Source organism: Centruroides sculpturatus, unplaced genomic scaffold (genome assembly GCF_000671375.1).
Source record: "Centruroides sculpturatus isolate CEXI.00-Female unplaced genomic scaffold, Cexi_2.0 scaffold414, whole genome shotgun sequence".
NCBI classification, from domain to species: Eukaryota; Metazoa; Arthropoda; class Arachnida; order Scorpiones; family Buthidae; genus Centruroides; species Centruroides sculpturatus.
Genome location: NW_019384735.1, coordinates 547,517 through 573,057, shown reverse-complemented (window position 1 = coordinate 573,057; position 25,541 = coordinate 547,517). Strand labels below are relative to the sequence as shown.

The window sequence follows — 25,541 nt, the reverse complement described above, 5'->3', positions numbered from 1 at the left end:
TAAAAAGTCCATCAATTTTTCATCCTAGCAATTTTTTAAAAATGTATTTATTAATTTTTATCATTGGGCTACTGCTAGAAGACTTTTTAATTTTTAATTTTTTAAAAGGTAGTGGTGTTTGTCAATTTTGATGGGATTCTATAGTCTAAACTGCACAGAAATAATAATCTTATTTAACAATTTATTTTATTTTAATGCACTCATTTTATACTTTTGATCATTCTGCAATTGTAATACCTGTACTATTAAAGATGACGAAACAAGTGGAAATACTTAAACATGACATGGACTATCTTAGATGTTTTTTGAAGGAAGAGACTATGCCTAACACATTAAAATTAAAACAATCGATAAAGAACATTATTCCTAGACATGCAGTGTGGAAAACTGAGAGGAAAATAATTAATTCTGTAATTAGATTTAAATGTAAAAAATGGAGTAATTTAATATATCAATTAAGGAAATTACTTAATAGAAATTCTTATAGTTTTAATCCATTTGTAGGAATAGCAGATAATTATAAATATAAGAAAGAACTAAAATTACACAAGATTTTTTTCATATCTATATCTGAAAGATAAAAATGACTGGATGAATAGATTAGTAGTGAATAAATCTAATAAAGTGATACCCAAATATATTCAGAATTTCTTGGCATTGGAATTAGAACATAATTTATCATTAAGTTATGTGTCAATTGATATTATGGCAGAGTTGGATAAAAGTATTAAGGATATATTAATTAAAAAAGAAGATAAAAAAAACTTAATATCTATAGTTTTTAATTGTTTAAAACAAGAATTTAAAAATAAAAATAGATATAAAAAGAAAAATTATCAACATAAAGGCATTATTAAAAATATAATAGAATTTTTTAAAGAAAACAAATTGTCAGTAATTAAAGCAGATAAAGCTAAACAGTTAGTTATAATAGATAACCAGAATCTAATAAGTAAAACTATTGATCAAATAGGTTATTACAATAAATATATAAGATTGAATAATAATCTATATTGTAAAATTAAAAAAGAATTAATTAAAAAAATTAATGAAATGTATAACAATAATAATATAAGTGATACAAATAAAAACTTTATACTTAAGTTTAAAAATAATAGAACACCTAAACTGAATATTAGGTTAAAAACTCATAAAGAAGAAGAAAATTTTTTATAGACCAATTGTGAATTTTTGTTTTTTCAATACAGTTGTCCCTCTATAGTCCGACGTTTTTTAATCCGACATGCTCAGTAGTCCGACGCACCTCCCGTCAAGGTACCCGTCCCCGTTACGTGTCTGCTTGCACAGAAGCATGTCGTGATGTGAATCTCCCCATCCAATTCTTACTCGATGACACACATTTCGTGTGTTTTATGTGAGCAGTTCTGTTCGAACAGTTGGAGTAGAGAATATTGTAAGTTACTGCTAGCAAAACAATGCGAAATATGTAATTATTTTCGGTAATCCAGACACTTTTGGTAATCTGACACACCTTTGGTCCCATACCTGTCGGATTATCAAGGGACAACTGTATTACATAATTTAGAACAATATATAAAACAAAGATTAATGGAAATGTAGTATTCACAATTTACTATCAAAGTATAATGTAGAATAGCAGTTCCTAAATATAAGGGCCCTGATCTCACTTACACCCCAAATATAAGAGTGCTGGAAACACCAATTCTTCTTATATGGTTACATATACAGTGGAACCTCACTTAATGAGCATAATTTATTCCAGAATCTTACTCGTAATGCAAAATACCCATCAAGCAAAACAATTTTTCTCATATAAATGAATGTAAAATATGATAATGGATTCCACGCTGAAAAAATACTCAAATATTCTATGTATAACATGTATTCAAAGAAAATTATACTGCATTTAATTATAGCCTTTATATAACCCAAGAATTTGGCATATTGTTTGGCGCATTTATTACATATGGGCTATGGTTGTTGATGTTTATACGAGGGTTGTCCCAAAAGTAATGCACAGCACACTCTAGCAGGCGTTGTAGGCAACGTGGACAGCTGATTGAAGCGTCAGTGTGTAGATTGAAGTCTTACAAACATGTTGATATCATATGGTAGTGAAATTTGTTTAAAGGGAAAATGCCAAAATTTCGAAAAGACAACGAGAACAGTCCATCGGATCAAATTTCAGCAATAGAGCAACGTGTGTATATTCACATCAAAACAATACACAGTAAAAAAGTGTCCGAAATTCATGCCAAGTTAAAAGAAGCATGTAGAAGGTTTACTGTGAATCATAGCACAGTACAGAGGTGGCACACAAAGTTTCAAGAAGATCAAACAAGCATCGAAGATGATCCGCGTGGGGTGGCCGTTTACTGTAACAGCTGACAACACAAACGCTTCAATCATTGCAATGTTGCTTAATGAAAACTGGAGAATCATAGTGAGAGAAATTGAGGCGGAGACAGGTATCTCAAAAACGAGCGCATATTGTATTTTAACACAGGTGTTAGGCAAACAATAGGTGGCAGCATCAGTGCACAGATCATCAAACTTCTCAAAAAATGCAGCTGGGAACGATGAAATATTTTTTAGAACTAATCCACTTCAGATCCAAATATATAAATACTGTACCATTAAATTAGTAATCACTTTAATGAATTAAATATAATANTAATGAAAACTGGAGAATCATAGTGAGAGAAATTGAGGCGGAGACAGGTATCTCAAAAACGAGCACATATTGTATTTTAACACAGGTGTTAGGCAAACAATAGGTGGCAGCATCAGTGCACAGATCATCAAACTTCTCAAAAAATGCAGCTGGGAACAGCTCTGCCACCAGGCTTATAGTCCTGATCTGAGCCCACATGACTTCCCCAAGCTGAAGGAACCCCTTCAGATGGTGCGTTTTCCGATGCTGGAAAAGCTCTGAAGAGAAGTGACCCAACAGATTCAGATGCTCAATAAGAAGGGGATGCTGAACAGAATCCAAGCACTTCCGTGCCACTGGTAAGTGTGCATTGATAAGAGAGGGGACCATTTTGAAGGCCTGTAATCACTTATCTTCTTCAATAAATATTTTTCGAGTTAGAGCCAACTTACTTTTGGGACAACCCTTGTATGTAATATGACTGAACACAAGTTTGGAAAAATGTGTGATCACAAGTGACATTAAGGGTTGAGTTATAAACTCTATAACATAACTATATGGTAGTATCGTATACGATAAGAAAAGTTTGGATTGACCAAACTTACGGTAGGGATACAGCGAAGTGACGAACTGCGCATGCACTAAGTCAGTCACTATACAATCGGAAGCTGTGACGGAAGCAACAAATTGGTTGAAACGTATCTTTTGACTGACAATGCTATTTCTGAACAATATAAAATTTTAAGATAAGAATTACTTTGGTCATAAAAAAATAGAAAAATGATAAAATGAATAAATAATTATAGTGTTAGATCAGGCAACATCAGCCGATGATTTTGTGCATTCTCACAATGGACTGCTTCGTAAACCATAAAAAAAGTTTGTTCCTATATACCATCAATTAAAAAGTGAAATTTTATTTCAACTTGACCTTCTCTTTTTAAACTATTCAACGTTTCCTTTTCCGCCATATTCACGTATACAATGATAAACATCCTAACTACTCAACCCATAAAATTAAACTTTTTATTTATTAACTATACGAATTAGGGCAGATTTGGTCTTTTATAATGAAGTAACATCTACATTTATTAAATTGAAATTAAATTTATATTCAAAAGTTCAATTATGATTGTAAAGCTGAATTGTTTATTATACATAAATTTAAATCCGGATTTACTTATACTGGCCTATCAGAAGATAANAACTCTATAACATAACTATATGGTAGTATCGTATACGATAAGAAAAGTTTGGATTGACCAAACTTACGGTAGGGATACAGCGAAGTGACGAACTGCGCATGCACTAAGTCAGTCACTATACAATCGGAAGCTGTGACGGAAGCAACAAATTGGTTGAAACATATCTTTTGACTGACAATGCTACTTCTGAACAATATAAAATTTTAAGATAAGAATTACTTTGGTCATAAAAAAATAGAAAAATGATTAAATAATTATAGTGTTAGATCTGGCAACATCAGCCAATGATTTTGCGCATTCTCACAATGGACTGCTTCGTAAGCCGTAAAAAAAGTTTGTTCCTTAAAGGATATGGAAATGACCTTACGATATTTTATAACTATTGCTATAGATATTCAGTGTAGCAAACATTTACGAACATGGATACGGTTACATAACAGAGTTTATAAGATGCTAGCAGAATGAGTGCTAAACACAAACTGATGGAGCATGCACACAATCCAGGACTTCCCCTCTCCTTGTCACTTGTTATGCAAAACGTCGCTTGTTAAGCAAGTCATTTTTTTTTTCACTATTTGTTTTGCTCGTTATGCAAGGCACTCGTTAAGTGAGGTTCTACTGTACACTTAATATGTTTAAAAGAAATTAAAAAATAAAGACAAAACTCAATTGCTTATCAATTGAGTATTTAATGATTGTATGTGTTTAATAATAATATCATTCTAATATATGAAAAAAAATTATCCAAAAAGCAACATTTGTAATAAAAAAATATGTTGCAGAATTTTTAAAATATGTATTTCCATGTATGAAAGTAAATTGTGGGCATTTATCAATTTGTATAATTTGTGGCAGAACTTCTGCAGGTTTCAACTCTCAAAAACATTTGGAAACAAATCATCCAATGTATGTCAAAAAAAGCTATTATATTTTTTTGAAGAAAAACCATCTAACTCTTTTAAAAAATTCATAAAATATTATTATTATTAAAACAAAAGTATAACATGAAATAACACTTAAAATATTTCAAGATTACAGCTGGAAATACTATCTAGTAATAAAATCCACACCTTATACAAATGTCCAACAAGCAGAATTTGTATAACAAATGTTTTCAGTTTATTTTATACTGAAAAGATTTGTTATACAAATTCTGTTTGCTGGACATTTATATAAGGTGTAGATTTTATTACTTTAAAGCTTGATAATTGAAAGCATCTGTGAAAAAAGCAGACAAATGTCAAATACAGTGGACACACAAACAGCACACTTGAAAAAGCTAATTGTCCTTGCAAAAAGTGGACAATTGAATCGTGACAATCCATACTTTGAATATGTCTACCTGTGATTGCATATTAACATATCATTATTGGAGAGGAATGAATCAACATATAATGTGATATATCCAAGCTTGTTGACATTTACAACATCAGAAGCATCTACCTTTTAACCTGATAAACCTTTTAACACTACCAGCATTGATTTTTTTGGAGTAATGTAACTTTATATAATGTAATGGAAACCACTGTATCAGTGGTCAAAATATCAAATTTTCTGATTAAAGACATTATTAAGCATGGGACTCTATAAAAATTGATTAGTGATTGAAAACATTCCTTTCTCACTAAAGTCATCCAAGAGTCTTCCAACTGTTCAATATCATCCATCAAAAGACTATTACTTACCATCTTTAGATAAATGGTCTTACAGAGCAGTTTAACAAGACTTTGTAAGATATTCCATCTATGTACTGTACAGCGGACAAACTAGCAATTATGCTGCCCTGGTCAAGATAGTTATTTGCTGCCCCTTTTAAAAATAGGTTAGTGTAATTTTAATCTAAAGATCTGAGGGCTCAGATCTCACATATTTAATTACTTAATTATTTTCAAAAAGTAAAATAATTGATTATCTAAAATTAAGAATATTTTATTATTTTTATTTTCTTAGACCAATTATCAGCCAATTATAAATGTTAATAAGTTATAGAATTAATGACAATTTGGGAAAAAAAGTGTGTGAATCTGTAAGTTCGCCGATTTTGGGGGCAATACGTTAATTGCTCGTCAGGAAAACCTAGGGTCAAACCATATGTGGGTGGTGGCGGTAGGAGACAGAGATGACAAGTGTCTTACACGAAAACCGTTTATTTTGACATGAAGTTAACTTACATATTATGAATAACAAAAATTGGGAATGTTGGCCGGCAGGTGCTGTTGAGTGCCCCGGGGCTTCCTTGAAGAAGAGTCCGACGGAGAATGGGCGATGTCCGGTGTTCGGATACACTCTTCCTTCCTCTGAGTATGCGGAGAAGCTTGGACGGTCGTGTACGGATGACCTGGCATCTTCTTGGCACTCGTCTTTGAGGAGAATCGCCGTCGTGTCCTTGAGACTCGGGGGTTTTATAAGATTTTCCCCGAATCTCACCCTTTTGATTGGTCCCTTTCACCCTCTCCCTTACCCCGATTGGTCATTCCTTTGTTTCTAGGCGAAACCCGAGACCGATTCGGGTCGGGAAAAGGTCGGAGAGGTGATGACGGTCCTTTAACGTTCGCGCTCGTATTTTACTCCGTTATGTCCCTTTTCTCTGTCATCTTTGAACCCAAACGGTTCACCAGATGTTCTTGTGGCCATCTATCCCCTACCGCGTTCTTACTTAACAGATATCCCTTTTGTTCTTTTTCTCCCGCTTGCTTCGACCCGATATTTGTTCGCGCGCATCCCGACAAAGCTCTCCCTCTCTTCTGTCGACATTCCCCCCTGTTATTTATCGTCGCGTCGCGTTTGTTTTACAATTCGAGAAAGTTTTCGTCTCATCTGGGCTTTGTCACTAACACATCCCCTTGACCTGATTCTATCCTCGAAACTTTCTGCCGTTAAAGTTTGTAATTAGTCGAAATTTCTACGCGCTTTTACGACCCTCACAAATCCCAGATACCAATTTTCACCAATGGGAGCCACTTTTAATTAATACTATGGATCAACTTAATATAGAGTCATATGACAAATTGTTGGATGAAAAATTGGTACATTACATAAAAGAATTTGTAACCAGATGGCCATACAGACAGTTAGCACTGTATGTAACCTTTACTAACTTTTAGTTGCAGATATTTTTTTTTTCGTAAATTTTTATGTATTAAGTTGAAGTTGAATAAAGTTCATTAAAATTAAATTTTGGCCAACAGTATTTACCTTAAAATATATATAAATAAAATTTACCAAAGGTACAAAATTGTCTTTGTGTTCTGTCACTATAAACACCAGTGACATCCAAAAACAATTTTTAGTTATGAGATGACCTTTCATTTGAGGCTGCACCTCCACAATAATATGCAAAATGGATAGAAATGTCCTCTGGCAATTATGCCAAAATTATAATTCACAATAAAGTTCATTAAAATTAAAGCTTGGTTCTTTTGTTTAAATCATTCTTTGCTATAATCTTCTACCCAACATTATAGCAAACAATGCAGGTGTACCTGATTGGATAATGAAAAAAAAAATGTAAAAAAGAAAACATTCAAAATTTGAATATGTTGGAGTCTTATATGCATTCCAAAATAGAACACTAACACCAGAAAGATTCAATTTTTTTAGAGAGTTCTACCTGAGGAAGGTAGAACTCTCAACTTAATAGTTAATAATTTACTTATCTTTCTAAATGTATGCAGATTACTTACTATATATAAAAAAGCATAGAAATGGTTACCTGTTCAGTATTACATGTCATTGAGAAGGTTTTACTTTTCAAATATTACAAAATGCACGTCTCTCCCAAATGACTACACTACTAAAAATATTCCATTTTATGTTATAAAAAGCTTCATGTTATAAAATTAAGACCTTTTATTTTTAACAAAATGAAAAGTTCTATTTTTATCCTGTTATTTTAATGCAATATTAAAAAATTTTTCCTAAATTCTCAATTATTTCCATCTGAGGAAATAATCAAGAATTTAGAAAAAAATTAAAAAAAAAACAAACAAATCAAATTAAATCATTAATTTAAGATTATTTAATCATTATAATTCTGAATTATTGTTAATAACATTTTACCTAATACATTTTTCATTACAAGTTGATTTTCTTGCCACAATTTTCCAAATGTTCCCCAGAGAGATTTTCCATCGGGCAAAGGATTTGATTTAATCCATCCACCACATGCATACTGATAGAAATCAGTACATGGATCAACTGAGAAGTCCATAGCATTAAGTATAGAACTAGCAACAGTAACACAGGCAGGTGTGACACAATATTCTTCTGCTGAAAAAAAATGACTAGTAATTATATTTTACTGCATAGCTGTAAAAATATTTTAAAATTATTTGAATATAGTATTAAAAAATATTTAAAAAAGAAAATCAATCTTGATAATAATATATTATTTCAAGATATATTTTACAAAAAAAATTTGCAAATAATGAACAAAATGGCAATTTCTTTATGTAAACTCAGAATTCTTCTTTATTAAAGCTCATTAACTTAAGTATCATAATTTGAAAAGTTGCATTAATGGAAAAATTTGATAGTGTTAGTTTTTCCCAGTAGGAGGCAGAATGATTATTGGATAAAGTGTCAACAGTTTACACAGATTGACAACAGTTAATTTTGCAGTCATGTCAATTTGTCTAATTATTGGGTTGACTACTTGAAAATATTTAAGAAAGCAATACACTCATTGAAATTGAAATTGCATCAGTAGCAGACATTGAAATTTCATCACCCATAAAATCCTGTAAAAATATGTTTATTTTTTAAATTAAAGTATCATTTTGCTGTAGCATGCAAGAAACCATAAAAATTGCATTATCCATCATCATCATACACCATTCACGAATTTAGGCCATGTTGACCCATTTTGGTCTCAGCTAGACAGGGTCTAGGAGTCGTTTTTGTGGAAGTCTGGATCGTTGTCGTCCTCGTGGTTGATACAGTAATACCTCGACTTACGCTACCCTGACTTACGCGAACCCGGAGTTATGCGATTTTCAAATCTCGTCGATTTGTCTTTTGTTTGAATGCCACGCAACTCTTGATTACTCACTCCCTCCACACTATTGTTTAGCTTACATGTTCAGACGTGCCGCGCGGAATCGACGCATAGCTACAATTTATTTTGTGTTATTTATTTCTGTGTTTGTTATATCTATGGATACTTGAGAGACTCTATGTGGTGATTTCTTGTAACCGTGAATGAATCAAAAGGCGAAATAAAGTTAACGAGAACATTTATTAGCTTACATACATCAGATTTGGATTTTACACAAATTGCGAAAATATACCCCGACTTACGTGGTTATCGCTCGGTCCCACCTATCGCGTAAGTTTGGGGTATTACTGTACTGTAAAACTGCAAGAAATATCCTACCCAGCAACATTTGAGATACATATTGAAGCCATTTTTCTCTATATGTACAGAGTTTTTCAATTAATGGCCTCATGTGGAGTTCCTCCAAAATATCCTCATTTCAATGATGATCCAGGAGCTTATATCCAGCAGTTTGACACATAAACCTCATTTTGGCTGCCTGTAATCTTTTGATATCTTTCTTCTTTAAGACCCAGATTTCACTTCCACATGGGAAAGATGTCATTCTCACCTTCATAAGAAATATTGCATCCTAGATAAAGAAAATTATTAACTTGCTCTAAAATTGTATTTTCAATTACGATTTTGCTATGTATTGGCTCTGTGCCTCTAAATGCCATTACTTTGGTTGAAATTTTCATGCATATTCTTTTGAAATTTTATTTAAGGTAAATAAACCTTTTTGTAAATTATCTTCAGAGTTAGCAATTACCACCTGATCATCGGCAAATAGTACTGAATTTTATGTTGTTTGGTATTGAATTGTGGTGATCCACCAAATGTATATATATTTTGTCTTTAGTATTAAACTTAATATTAAGTTTCTTAAGTCTTTTGTCTATGAACTTTCTCAAACTTTCTAACAATCTTTCCTCCCTGCTGGTGGTAAAAACGTTTCTGAGAAATACAACGGAAAACAAGGGTGTGGAAGAGACCCTGAGGCAAGTCAGAGAAAAAGAGGGGCATTCTGAAGCTAGCATTCGAAGGAGACAGACAGGTAGAGAAGGAAGTCCTGGTCATCGAAACCAGAGAGAAACTGAATGATCTGAGAACGTTGAGAGAGAGAAATAACGGAAGAGACGAAAGGAAGGAAAATCAGGAAAAGTCTTTACCTGGATACTAGCGAAGTATGAAGGAAGGAAGGAAATACGGGTACCCCACCAGCAACTTTGTCTTGTTCTTATTAATCTAAAATCTTAATTTTAACTCTTTCTTTCTATATTTCTTCATTAGTATATAAGTTAGGTTAAGGTAGGCTAAGAAAAATCTTGCATTGTCGCGAAAAAACAGTGTCACTCCCTTGTACCAATAGAAGTATATGTTATGAAAATCGTATATATTGGAGTTGGGATCTGAAATAACTTTGTATATGTAAAACTGCACAAACCAACAATAAAAACTTTTATTGTAGACAACTTTCATTGTATTGTTCGTCCATGTGCTCACCACAGAATTTTATGTTGTTTGAAAGTTGAATTCCTAACATATATTCTTCCTGTAATTGATGTATTATGTCATCTATATAGATGTTAAAAAGTGTTGGTGACAATGGACATCCTTGTCTTACTTCTTGATTTATTCTTCTATATTCTGAAGTGGCATTGTTGAACTTAAGTTGTATGGTATTATTTTCATAAATATTACATATATTTTGAATTAAAATATTTGGTATGTTTCTGTTTTGTAGGATGTCAAAAAGTTTTGGTCTTTTTATCTTATCAAATGCTTTGGTATATATCTATAAAAGCTAAATGTGTATTCAGATTAAATTCTCTTCATTTCTCTAGTAATAATTTAATGGAGAAAGTTGAGTCTATACAAGATCTGCCTTTTCATAATCCATTTTGATATTCTAAAAGAAATTTTTTACCTTCTTGTTTTAATCATTCATTTAGAATTCTAGCATATATTTTATAACAGGTATTTAGCAGGCTAATGCCTCTGTAGTTATCTAATTTTCATTTATCTCCTTTTTTTATGAATAGGCAGCACAATATTCTTCTTTCATTCAAACAGTATACAGGCTTGTTCATCTTTATATATATATATATATATATATTCCTTCTATACACTAATTAAACATCTCATTATAAATCTTCTGATATACATATAAATAAACAAAACATGTTTTATTATTCATTAAGTGTTCTTTGTAAATTGCCTCTCATTAAAGCCATGTCTTGTGTCCAAACAATTCAAAAACAGGAAGCAAAAAGAGAAAAGATAACTAAATGCCGCTGAATTAATTGTTTTAAAATTGACGCAAGCAACTATAAATCTTAATAATGATAAAAGTAATATATTGAATATAATTATGTATTTAATAAAAGTCGTTTAACAGATGGAAAAAGAGAAAATTTCTCCAAACTTCCTTAATTATATATATATGGACTGATCGTAAATATTTAAATTTTTATAAATGTATTAATTTATTTTATATATATGTTTTTTTTTTCTTTTTAGAATTAAATTTATTTAGGTCTTTATTATAAAATCTATAGGGCCTAAATGCTACAGGCCTAGCTATACTTTTATAAATCGGGGGGTATCAGTACATCGCCGCTCGTTCTTAATTTAAAAGTTTTTAAAATTAAAGCTATTATTTGAATTTTTACGGCATTTTTATTTTACGATGCAACTATTCTGAACNACTGGACGTAAAAATTCTCTAATTAGTCTGGAAACGGGGGACCTAATTCTTGCATTCTGTGAAAACGGGTAAGATTGGCTATAATGTAATTATCTTAATCTTCACTATCGTTACTTTTTGCCCAGCAAAGCGGGTCCTTGCAGCTAGATTCTAGATTACTTAGAAAAACAGTCTTTTATATATTACATACTATATTACATACAAATAAAAACCCAGCGATGCGGGTCCTTGCAGCTAGTATATATATATATATTATTGAAGAATGTTAATAATCTCTTGTGGAATTTATCACCAGCATATTTGTATAACTCTCCATTTATGCCATCATCTTCTGTTGCTTTTCCATTTTTTGTTTTGGTTAAACTTTCAAACAGTTCTTCCTTTATGAATTTTCTAATGGAAGCTGTATTATGTGTTAAATAGGTAAATGTCTCTTCAATCTTCAATGCTTCAGAGCTGTGAGAAAGTCTACTGAAAATTTGTTCGGATTGAAGAGACATTTACCTATTTAGTTCTTCCTTTGATAATTCAGTCCTATTTTGATTGTTGCTTTCAAAAATCTTGTTAGTATATGTAGGATCTGTCCAAAGTGTTTGATAATAATTAAGAAACTGGTCATTTGTCATACCACAATTAATCTTAATGGGTTGTTTAATTTCTTGATTCATAAATTTTAATATTTTGAAGGCATTTGATCTTATTTTGTAGAGATCTGATTCTGGTTGTGAAATAAATTTAGTCCATGATTGTCGTCGTCTTTTCCTTATTTCCTTATTTCTCTTTTTGCAATTGCTCTGCAGCATTTGTATTCTATCGCATCTTCAGCTTTTTTACTGCTTAAAAATTTTTTATATGCTGTGTTTTTCTGTAATATTAGTTGTTTGATTTCATTGCCCCATATTTTTAATTTACTTCTTTCACAGGAATTGACTTTTACTGTGCCCAGAGACTCATCAGCTGCTGCCTTTATTATTGTTTTGATATTTTCCCATTCATTTTCTATATCTCTGTCTTCTGGAATTCTCTCCATATGTTGTTCAATTCTTCTAGTATATAACAATTTGATACAATCATCATATAATAATTTTAACTTTAAATTTTCATTTAGGTTCATGTCTAACATTTGGTTTCTTTTTTGGCCACCTTGGTGGGATTCTTAATTATGCTTGGGTTAGGAAGTGATCAGAGCCTACTTCAAATCCTTTGTATGATCTGACATCTAGGAATAATTTTGACATTTTTTTCATTAGCAATAAAATAATCAATGATTGACTTGGACTGCTGTCATTGCCAAGTATATTTATGTATATTTTTATGATTATAAAACATATTCATTATTTTAAGATTATTATAAACAACAAAATCAATGAGTCTAATACCATAATACCATTTCTGTTACGAGTATTCTCTCCAAAGGTTCCAATATTTTTATTTACTGGAGTGTTTCCCACTCTTGCATTCAGATATGCTATGATAGTGTAATCATTCTTGTTAACCTTATTAAAAATTTCTTGCAACTTTTATATAGAAGTCTTTGTTCTCTTCTTCTCAGCCTTCTTCGGGAGCATATGTACCAATAATGGTTAAATTACCTCTGTTAATTTTTAAGTGGATTTCTATGATTCTCTCTGTACAGTATGCCTCAAACTGTAAAGTACTATATTATTTTTCTGACTTTTTTTACAACGATTATCGACACGACTGTGTGCCAGAAATAGCCGTTCCCTAATGGGTACTTTACGCGGATTCGCGTTAGTGTGCCAGGCCTGGACTTTTAGCGTGCATCGAAGTAAATAATGACAAAGTTTGTCAATAACAAAGCAAATATTTAATAAATTTCTAGTAATAAACTATATACAAAATTTAGTAAAATCAAACAACAATTTATTCAATGAAAATCAATAAGAATCAACCCGACAAAACTCAATTCAATCTATTTTCTAACTTAATTCTATTCCCCTTTGGAATTCAACAAAAATTCAAAGACTTAACTTATATACAATAATTCTTATGAATTATCACCTCAATATACTAGGAACCTATTTCCTCAACTCTCAAGACTTTCTCTATTCGTCGATCCACAAATTGAATAATTTCAAAATCGCCTTGGAACTACTTTTTTCCTATCGGACACCTCTCTCGTTTACTGCTACGAAGCTCATCAAGCTCGTTGCTAACAGAAGCTCACCTCGTCCATCTTCACTTGACGTTTGGACTTTATACTGTGAGGTGAATTCTGAATGCGATCACTCCCCTCATTTACATACTTATTTGCTAACAATAAACTTTTTCTATTTGTCTGGCAGCCTATTTTCTGACAATACTCGCTAACCTTTTACATTATTCTTTTTTACAATTTTCGGGATGTTTTATTCTTTTAAGGTTTAGCGAGTTGCTAACTTGTGCTTGTGGGGATCTCCCCCCTTTTCTTGGTGAGGACTTACTTTTTCCGCTCGGGAGCGCAAATGTGCGCGAGTTTTTTTTTCTACGACACTTTTCCCTTGTTGGTGAGTTGGTTTTTCTTCTATTTTTAAGTTTCTAAGGTGAATGGTGAGGAAACCTTTGTCCTAACACAACATAAGCCCCAAACAAAAATATAATAAAAAGCAAAATAAAAGTAAATAAAAATAATGCTCGGACTTGGTTCCTTACAAAACATTCCACATAATTTCCTTCTCAATTCAGGCAGATATTATACCATGACACCAGCTTTTGTATACCCATGTCGAAGAACATTGTTGCTAGGCCATTCAGCCAACTTTTAACACTGTCAGTCTGCAGTATACAGTGTGGACTTTGAAATTTGAAGAAACTCCTCACTGAGCTCAGAAATCATGAACTGACACCTTTCTCACACCAATTGATCCACTTTGTCCACCAAATCGTCAGTCATCACACACTTCCTCCCTTGACTGTCCTCATCACGAACGTTGTCACATCCTTGTTTGAATTTCCTGCACCATTCACGCATGCATCCGTAGTTCATGAGGTTCTCACCATACACATTACACATCCTTTGATGAATTTCATCTCCATTCAGCTCTTCGGCCTGTAGAAATAAAATTACTGCTCATACTTCACAGTTGGCAAGAGACTGGATTGGCGGCATCATGTTTATGTGTTTACTGCAGAGTAGCAAATGTCTAAAATAGCTTGGCACAACGCTAAGTAGTGAGGGAATATACTACTCACTAGATGTGCACCCTGTCCCTGTCTCACATGCTTCCAATTTTTTTTCATACGTTAGTGGAGGTTGAAAAAATAACCTTCCTAGATCAGTGTTGTGTAAGTTTAATGATGTACTATTTTTGTCTGCAAGAGTCATAGCTTTGTGTAATTGAGATGTTTCTTATTTTCTAAAGTAAAACTCTCGCAGTGTCATTATTTCTTTGCAGTGAAGATTTACTATATCTGTGAGACTTTGCCCTCTCTCTTTATAAGGAAAATTCAGCCTTTCTATGAATGACTTAGGATGGTGTTGATTGTATTTTGTTAGTATTGTTTGTATTTTCCTTTGGAGTTGTTTTAGTTCTGTATTTGCCCAATTTATAATGTCAATAATCCAAATAAATATGTCAATACTGGGACAACATACATATTGATTGCTTGAAAATGTGTTTGCATTCAGTTCTGTTGTTAGTATCAAGTTTAATCTGCTGTTTTATTCTTTTGTTATTCTTTGCTTTATTTGTGCATATTTTGTTGGAATCCTAACTATTTTTATACTTCACCCTCATCCAATGATTCAATTATATCTCTATTTCTACATAAAAAATAATCTTTCTTCAGGTTCCTTTTTCTATGTTCTGCATTTATCTAGGCCAAACTCTATCTGAATGTAAATGGAGTAAGTGTGTATAACTTCTAATTTAGCTGTGTGTCAATTCTCTTCATCCATTCTTTCTTGCCAAATGTTGTGGCCTAGTTAGCAGGAAGGATGAGATAGTTCTCCACTATTCTTGAATTTGTGCTGTTCAAAATGCAGCCATCAATGTCATATTTTTCAATAGATTAAAGTTTATTTTCATAATTATTAAGATCATTCAACTACACATCATGAAATTTCTTAGGATTATTCCATTTAATCACAAGACTATAATATTAAGGTCAACAACGTTTGTTATTTCAATTAAATAATTTTACTGGATATTCAAAGGTTTTGTGAGTCATTGATACAGGACTATAAATCTATCACTGTCAAATTCTATTCTGGTTAGTCATTTTTAAGTTGAATGGCAAAATGTAGTCTGAAACCTGAGTCTACAAATTACGGTACTTAATATCTAAAATGGAGATTTCATTGGACAATCTTTTGGTTGAACATTAATGTAAAAGTAATTAATTTGGAATAAAAATAGGCTGTTAATTTGCCATCTTATGCTAATATGAATCATTACATAAATAAATTTACTAATTTAGAGTATTTTGGAAGAGAAGGTTGATCCAGAATGGAGCCTTGAACCTACATTGTAGCTGTCTGCCATGTTTGTTTTGTATAATTGTATATAGAATAGGCACTCCTTTCTTCTTTCCTGTCATTCTTCTTCCTTCTATCTTTAACCCTTTCCTGTCACATGACAGGAGCTTTACTGTTCATGGGTCCTGATTGGGCCAGTGTACAAAGGAAAAGGTCCTGCCTGAAAGGGATCTGGGGAAACCAGGAGTGGACGAGAGTCACTTTTGGATTTGCCACCGAGATAGCAGGTCAGGTGAGGGAAACCAAGTTACAAGCTACAAGGAGTCAGGCTTAGGAAGATAGAAGGAGAGGGTCAGTATAGACCACGTGTGGATGTTGACTTGGAACTAAGTTAGTGAGTCATTCCATACAAGCTCAAGGACCTGCCTCGGCACATATTTAATGGTAACTGGTTGTTAATACCCTGGATGTGATTAGTCCATAGTTGACATTACCCAGTATCAGGACCCCCCCGATCTAAGCTACTGGTAGACTATCCAATTATCCTTCATCCTTTCTTTTCTCTTTCTAGTTGTAAGTAGTAATAGTATTTGAATAGTAAGTTGAATTATAATTGTCTTAGTTTTAAGCAGAATTGTACTTAAATTAATTGTTGCGGGAAGTTTGATCAAGAGCAGGGACCTAGTACATATATATACTTTTGTTCTCTGTAATGGGCAGTCCAACCTCTGTTCCATCAATTCGATCGATAAAACGTGACTGACTGTTATTTGCATTGTCTTATTTTCATGTGTTTCCTATCCTTTCACAACATATTCTGCTTACTGTGCAGGTGCATTTACAGTTAGTAAAGATCAGAATGCAATTTAGGTATCACAATGTGGCTGTATGCCATATTTACTGTAAATAATAATTTAAGTTTAGTTTAATTTTTCCTTTCTACCCTTTGTTCTATTGTTCTATTTCCTTCTAGAATTTTCTTATCTAATCTTTTTCCCTTGGGTGGGATGACCAATTCCAAGAAATGAGGGGAACAAAGGAGAGAACAGGATCCTGAGGACAAAAAGATAACAGGCAAAACATTCTTTGCCAGGACTGGAATGCATACAGACATGATGTAGAACACTCCGAGTCACGTTAGCAATGACCAGAGATATCGAAAAGAAGTATAGAGAGAGGATTCTGTCTTAAGATAGTATCGATGAGGCAGTGAAAAAGAAAATACTAAGCAAAAAAAAAGAAGACATGGACAAGATTTTATTGAAGAATAAGACAACGAATCATTTATATAGGAATAATGTGTGGCATCCCACCCAACAAATAGGCAGAGAGTAATATACCAAAAAATCCTGGGTATCCCTTCTTATACTATATATTCTTTCTTATATCCTCTTACATCTATCCTTTTCTGTTATTAGTAATAAGTTAGTATTACTTTTAAGGTTTGGGATTGATAATATTGTCGCGATCGGGACCCTTCTATGTGTAGTGGATATATCAAACTATTGTTCGTGCCGTAAATTTGTACACCATTGTGTTGTACCGTGACATTGGAATCCCTAATAGGAATCTATATCAAAACGCAAAATAGGAAATATATCATCTCATTGTTTTCATATCTTGTCCACCTTTGTGGTTAACTCTAATTTTGTGTGAACATCACAGTAATCAATAATGGACAGTACGTGAAAGATGCAAGTTTGAACTCTTTTCTAGATCAACCTTTCCTTCCAAATTTCTAAATTATTAAATTTATTTCTAAATTTAATTATTAATTTAATTAATTAAAAGCCCTTATCCCGAGTTAACTGCCTACTTTTTAGTCCAATTAATTTGCTTAAATATTAATTTCTAACCAAAAGTACAGTAAACCAGAATTGTATTGAGCTATCTGTTATAACCAAATACAATTCAGATTTAGATATTTGATAATCATTATAGCTATTTACTAGTCAAAAATTAATGTGTCTAAAAAAATTATTGAAGTGTTTGGATAATATGATGAATAAACATATCCACATTAATCAAGAATTGCAAATTTGAATCTCACTTGATTAAATTTTTTACAATTCTTAATAATAGGGTAGATTGTCAACTCACCTATATTTGCCATAAGCCTTCCAAGATTTGGCAAAAATTTTAAAGCTCTTAGACTCTTAAACAGAGATTTATTATTGTCATATTAACAATGATCAACTTTTGGGTTATATATTAGAACAGAATAAACATTAGACAACTTCATTTTGATATTACTGAAAATAAAAAATATCAATTCTCTTGAAATTTTTTATTCCTGGAATCAACTCTTCAGGAGTTGGTAAGCTTAGTGATGGGAAGCTTAGTGATGGGATTCTGAATGGCATGTAACTTTCTTAATCAATAAAAATCCTAATATATAAAACGTGGCTCCTTGAAATAAGTTTAGCCAAGAAAACAATTTATCTATTGGTCAAATTGAGTGTATGGAATCAAAATTTTCATAAAAAAAACTAAAACAAACTATTCACAAGATTTATTAATAATAGTTCAGATGAAAGAATGTTGAAAGTATTTAAAATTAACATTATCTATCTTCTTAAAATATGGAAAATTGGTAATTTGTTTATTTAGTTTAACAAAAATGTCAAATTTTATGGCATTTCTATTTAATAAATTTTATTAAAATTTACGTTTTTAAAATAATTAATGTATTACTTTCCCCAAAATTAACTTTATGATTTACATTATATTATTTACTAGAATCTTAATATAACTTACCACTTTTAGCTGTCGTATGATTGTAAGCTGTCACATGAACAACTTTAATAGTATGTGAACTTGATTTGTTATCTAAAATTGCAGAAAGTATGATGATGACTAAGATTAGCATTAAAACTAATATCATTAATAGCCTTTCAAGTACTGTTGCTCGCTGCCAAAGATTACGTGGATGGTGCTGATAATTAACTTTAGGCATTCCACCACTAGGACTTTTTGTGTTTCTTGATCCAACCATCAACGCATCTGCCTGCATGCTAGTAGTGCTGCTGGTCTCCTCATCCTCAAAATCTGTGCGTTTATACTGAGACATCTGAAATAATAATAAAAATTTCAAATAATTTTTTAATCAAAAAGAAATATAGTAGGATATGCTTATTGAAATAACTTTAACTTTAGGACTTTCCTGTACTGATAATATTAAACAGTGTATGTATATAAGATAAACATTGCAAATATAACCAATATTCATCCAGAAGAAATTACAAGAAAGCAAACATTTTTATCTGTGTTTAACAGGCATTATCAAGCTACCTGATTTTTTCTTGTGGCTTTGTAAATTTCTAATTGTTCTAAATATCTAAGTCGTTTTTTGTGGAAAGTGCTATGTAGGAAGCAAACTCAGTCGAAATGTAAATCCTATGTGGGGTTGGAGACAAAGGTTGCTAATGCAGTATTAACCAGATCTATTTATTACTTATGCATTTGCAGTCAGTTTTATCAAAGCAAAACAAACACCAACCAATGGCAAAAAATTCACTTTAGCTTTTGTTCTTTTCAGATTTACAATATAAAAACACATATACACTCAGCTGTTTCAGAGCTTCAGTTGAACATGTTCCATCCCTTTATCATTTTAAGAAAAAGCAAGTTCGTTAAATTTGTCAATAAAAATCCAATAACAGAAAGTTGCTAACTGACTGCATGAGTGTGTGTATAAGATGCATTCATAATATTTTGAAAAAATATTTTGTTAAACAATAGTAATTTCAATAATTTCAAAATTTTTAAAAAAGACTAGGTAAAATAAATTAAAATCTTAAAACCTAATATTTATTTTCTATTTTATTTTTTATTGCATATAAAAAAAATTATGAACATATTAAAATGAAAAGATAATTTGAGTTAGGAACAAAAAAAAGAAAATAAACAAGAGAAAAAGAAAAAGATGCTCAAAAGCAAAAGAACTCCCTATATGCTTTTCTTATACAGTGGTACCTCGTGCTTTGAATGAATCTAACTTCAAAAAAAAACTTAACAATTGACTCCCCAGACGTCCCTAAATTGTTTGCTTTTACAAAAACACATAAACCAGGCCAACAACTCCGCCCAGTCGTGGACAAAGCAAGAGCGCCTACACAGAAGTTGGAGAAGGCTGTACATACCCTTCTCGCTCCACAATTGGAGGGCTACCCGTACACCATCGCTAGCCTGGTGGAGCTCCTAACACAATTGAAAGAGGTCACATCATACCAGTACATAACAGTGTTGGACTTTAAGTCCCTATACCCATCCATTGAGCTCCCTCCAGCTTTCTGTGCGCTTAGGGACATTTTGTTTAGTATTGTCAGGGATAACACTTTACACAACCAGGTTCTTGAGATGGCACATTTGATATGCTATAATTCGGTGTTCCAGTTCAATGGCAAGGTCTACACACAAGGTAGAGGGGCCCCCCATGGGCAGCCCAGTTTCAGGGGACCTTTGTGAGATGGTAGTCCAGCAGTTGGAGAACAAAGTCCTCCCACGATTCCTCCCTAACATCAGACTATATAGGAGATATATTGATGACATTATTATTTTTTGGAAAAATGTGCCTGATATAATAGCCTTAGTAGATTCTTTTAATAATAACCCATACGGGTTGATACTAGAATTAGAACAATCTGACCCCACCGAGGTCCATTTCCTAGATATAAATATTAGGTTAGAAAACGATGGCATCAGCACTGTGGTGTATCATAAACCAGGATCTATGTCATCATACATTCTGGTGGGATCATGTGACCCGGTTCTGTACAAGACTGCGGCATTTAAAGCCTTAATCAGAAGAGCCTTCACACATTCTTCTAACATCCAGGTTCATGATAGAGAGCTAGCATTTATACAGCAAGTAGCCGCAGAACATGGGTATTGCAAAGTTATACGTAAGATGATACAGCAGTATAGCCTGATATATGCAGATAGCACACGGCTGCTGGACCAACACAATGATAACCAGCAGGAAGACAGAACAAATCTCCATCACCTATAACCCATACGTAAGATCTATATACTCCAAGATCGCCAGGAAGTGCCAAATACGTATTGCTTATAGAAGGTGTCCCACTATTTTTAACATCTTAAATAATAGGAAGGACCCTCCTAACCCCAGCAGAAGACCCGGAGTCTATAGTGTCCCTTTGAGAGATATTAGATTCAATAGGGATTTAGTATATATAGGCTCTACTAAAAGATCCATAGGCATCAGAATGCAGGAACATCAGGTGGATATTTGTCATGCGAGAAACAACATGGCTCTCGCAACATACGTAACAGATCCGGATATAGTTGCCGACTTTACTCAGGCCAATCTCCTTCTCAGTGTGCCTCCAAATGATCATCTCAAATGGTTAGAGGCGATGCACATCTTTAAAGCCTCTATCAAAACTACGTGCATAAATTTTAGAGGAGATGCTTTTGTCGATGGCCTGGCAAGAGTTGATTCACAACACACTTTAGCTGTCCGTTATATCCAAGTAGGCGGACTCATCGTGCATGTGCGATGTATAATTTTAAAAGAACGATTCAAACTCAAGAATGAAGTTATTTGAATGGCATTCGTTAATTGAAGTTACGAGCTAAAACTATAGGAACCTGATGAAGAGCCCAGAAGGGGTTCGAAAATGTTTGTTTTTTCGTTGTTGATCGTACCACACCATAAATTGGTTCAGTGTATGTGATTAAATCTAACTTCAAACATGTCAGAGTTTGAATGCTAAATTCAACAAAAATTCACTTCAAAGTTTGAACTGCACATGCACTTGAAGTGTGAAATAAGATTCTGAACAAAGAATACAATTTCAAATTAGCAATAATATTAAATTTCACAACCATTATAATTAAATCATACATCTAAGTAACGACAACTGCTAAAAGTATGCAAAAATTTTATGTTCAACCCAATATAATCTTCACTTATTAACCATGACATCTGAGAAGTGTGTGGAAACAATGAAGTCTAAGTGGAAGGTTGGAATATTGACGATTGAGATGAAAAAAAGAACTTATTGTTAAGCATGAAAGCAGTATATGTGTGACAGATCTGGCAGCTGTGTTTAAGATGCCAAAATCAATGGTGTGCAACCAGTAAATGCAATTTTCATTTTATTATACAGTATTTACATATTTTTTTTTGTTGTTTCATGTTTTAATTTATTATTAGGGCATTTAATTGTGTTATTTTTACCTTAAATTATGTATATTTGCTGTTTTAAGTTTATCAAAATGAGTATTATTTAGGGTCTGGAAATAGATTGATTAACATTCCATTATTTCTAATGGGAAAAATTGATTCAGAGTTTGAATGGTCTTCTGAAATGAATTATATTTGAAAATAAAATACTATTAGCCAACAAGGACAAATACAGCAAACAAGGAACCACACACAGCAGATGGTGGAAAAAAGTATTTATTTATGCGTAAGAGATACAGATTCTAATGGATTCCACAACTCTAAAGCAGTATAACAAGCAGTCACTCAAAAACCTAACTGTCGGCTGGACAATTACACAATATCACAACACATACAAAGGAGCCGAGCTCAGGTAATACAAGAGTTTCCTTATAACTAATCCTTAAAAACTAACTTGTGCTAAGGGGAAAAAGAGATCAGAAGATATAGGCAAGATATAGCAAGATGACTGATAGAAAAGAATAGAATATCCAGGATGTATGAACATTATTTAGCATTCATGAGGAGCCACGTGGAACTTCCTTAGACTCACTTCATGCTTCCGTTTTCCTTTTTTTCTATATCCAAGATTCACTATGCAGTTACTCCAATAAGTTCATAAACTTTTACTCCAGTTTAGTTTCACTTGTCTCAAATACTTGACAACACTAAGTACTTTCTTCTTTGTCCTCATTCCACAAAGACCAGCCAAAAAGTGTCCTACACTCCCAACATGTGCCCTCAGGTAACATCATCTTCATTGTTCTTGCAATTCCACAAAGTGGCCCTCATCACCCAAGAGAATAGATTAAGAATAGAAGGTTCTAGAGGTAAGAAAGAACAAAGAACAAAAGAGAAATGCTAAAAACTACGAACTAAACTGAAATTATACAATGGTATACAGCCACAATTCTTCTCAAGAGAGACCATAACTTGGACCTTACCCTAAGCCTAAGTTTAAAAAAGATTTGAAGATTTTCTTGAGAAAATACAAACAGAAGTTTTAGATAAAGGATGTAGGCCCTATAGAAGAAAATGACAGTATCAAAATGGTAACTGATAATAAGGATGCAAATGAAGCATATGAAGATTCCAATCAAATTTGTGAAATATAAAATTTTACTGACAATAAAGCATTATGGCCCAATCTAATATTTCAAAAGTATTGACATTGTCCAAGAAGACACAAGAACTTGCATTAAGACATTATCAAATAGTTACAAAGACAAAATTAAAGTTTATCATTTTATAAAATGTATCAAAGAAGACGGTATAGATGTCCTCTTCAAATACATAAAACAATATAGATAGTTTGCAAAGTAAATTTCCTAACTTAGAAACAATCTTAATTTTTTTTTTGACTTTACGAATAAGCAATGCTAGTGACAATCATTCTTTTTTGGTCTTAAGAGGAATAAAAAAATTACTTAAGAAATAGTTTAGAGCAGACTCATTTAAATGATTTATCTATAATGTTTATAGAAAATGATATACTTAATATATTAAACTATGATAACAGTATCAATCAATTTGCAGATTTAAAAGCATGAAGGGTAGTAAGTTGTTATACTAACCAGACAAATAAATAATTACAAATAAAGAAAAAACTTATTATTATTATTTAAAGATTTTATTGTCTTTTTAATATAAAAAAACCCACATTTACATAAAAAGCTTTATGAAAAAATTGCACCTAGGGCCTCAAAGGAACATAATCCATTACTGAGCAACTTATTTACTGACAACCAAATTACTGATATGCTTATTACTTATTAGATTGGACTGCACTACTACTTGGCTCTTTCTGTTGTATGATCATGTTATTTGAGTAGTTCAATCTAATCATTATTATTTCATAGATCATTGTACACTTGGTCAATCATATGAACTGAGTTAACCTACAGCACTTTTTCTGACTTGGCTTGTACTATATCAACTGTCTGTAGCTCAGTTGTCTTTGGTTTTGCACACTACAACAAGATGTCTTTTATTTTGAAATTTACTTCATTCTTTGTCATAGCAAGACAGTTTCCTTTCTCAAGGCATTACCATATCTTTTAAGGTCTAATTTCTAATTAATTTTTTTATAATGTTCTTTTGTACAGTAACTGACATTGCAGTAATTCCTATAAAATTAGTCTTTTTACTTATTTAATGACCCACTCCCATGCCCTATATGTATTAATTACAAGCTAAAGTGTAGCATATCTTCTTCTAGCACAGTGTTTTTCAACCTTCTTGAATAAGCGATCCCTTTACAAGTCAAAAAATTTTGGCGACCTCCCCAGGGCCATATCAAAACTATGTCAGTGATTTAAAAACTACATATTTAAGTTTCTTTCTGTTAGGACCTAAATATCGATCAAAAAACCAATTGCACTGTAAAATAAACAGGCACAGCCTTCTCACTGAGATTGTGGTTTTTTTTATTATAGTGTAGGACCTACAAACACTTGTCTTTTTCTTTTATCCGCGACATCCTGTGTAAGGCTTTGCGACCCCCTGGGGGTCACGACCCACAGGTTGAAAAATACTGTTCTAGCATATATTTTTAACAACCTATTGTTTACACCAAATATAATTTCATTTTGTAATAGTTTATTCACCATACCCAAAACTTTAATATGAGTCCTAGAAAGCATTATAAACTGTCAAAAGACTCACTGATTTTATGACAAAGGTTATTAAATTGTAGATATTGATATGGCTGTGTGGGGATGAATGCAATGTGTGTTTTGAAATGATTATTGATTACTTCTATATCCATCTTTTCAGAGCTCATGAAGTTGAATAGATTAAAAATAATGGCCACCTCAGCATCCATTAAAGATGCTACTTGCACTGCTGCAGCCTATGCAGCAATTTAAGCAGCAGAATAAATATATTCTTTAAAATAACATTATCATAATCATATCAATTCTAGCTAGGGTTGCCTGATTTCCTTTTATTTCAAATAATAATTCTTTATTTTAGCTAAATGATCTTGTTCTTCATTGAAATGAGAAAAGATACAATATGTTCTTTATTTTTATTTTTTAAAGGTTGTGATTTATAATGTAATGTATACCTATTCTATTATATGACTCCATATCCTTCCCCCATAGAAAGCTATGGTTTACTACTATTAAATATTCTTAAATCTAAATTAAATTAAAACTTTCAAATATTTATAGTCAATAGGAAAACTGCTTTTTAAATTAAAATCTGAAAAATATAAACGGAATGTTTAGTTATTAATTTTAAGTAAAAAATTATCTGATTTTACTTTTTACTTTACCGACTGTGTTATATATTAATATAACAGTGGAAAAGTATTACTAATTGTTACAAATTGCATGCTTGAGCATTT

The 25,541-nt window shown here is 32.2% G+C and overlaps 1 protein-coding gene across 4 annotated transcripts in view; it reads right to left on the bottom strand.

Annotated features, from left to right (window-relative positions):
- LOC111628272 (endothelin-converting enzyme homolog) overlaps nt 1–25,541 on the bottom strand; it is a 98,576-nt gene that overhangs the window by 47,886 nt on the left and 25,149 nt on the right. For 3 of the 4 annotated variants that reach the window (XM_023372019.1, XM_023372023.1, XM_023372022.1), the window contains 2 exons: nt 18,760–19,072; nt 7,900–8,109 (listed from right to left, as the gene is read on the bottom strand). In XM_023372019.1, the coding sequence (XP_023227787.1) occupies nt 7,900–8,109; nt 18,760–19,072 (523 nt within the window). The remainder of the gene's footprint in view (nt 1–7,899; nt 8,110–18,759; nt 19,073–25,541) is intronic. The other variant, XM_023372021.1, reaches the window with a different exon arrangement.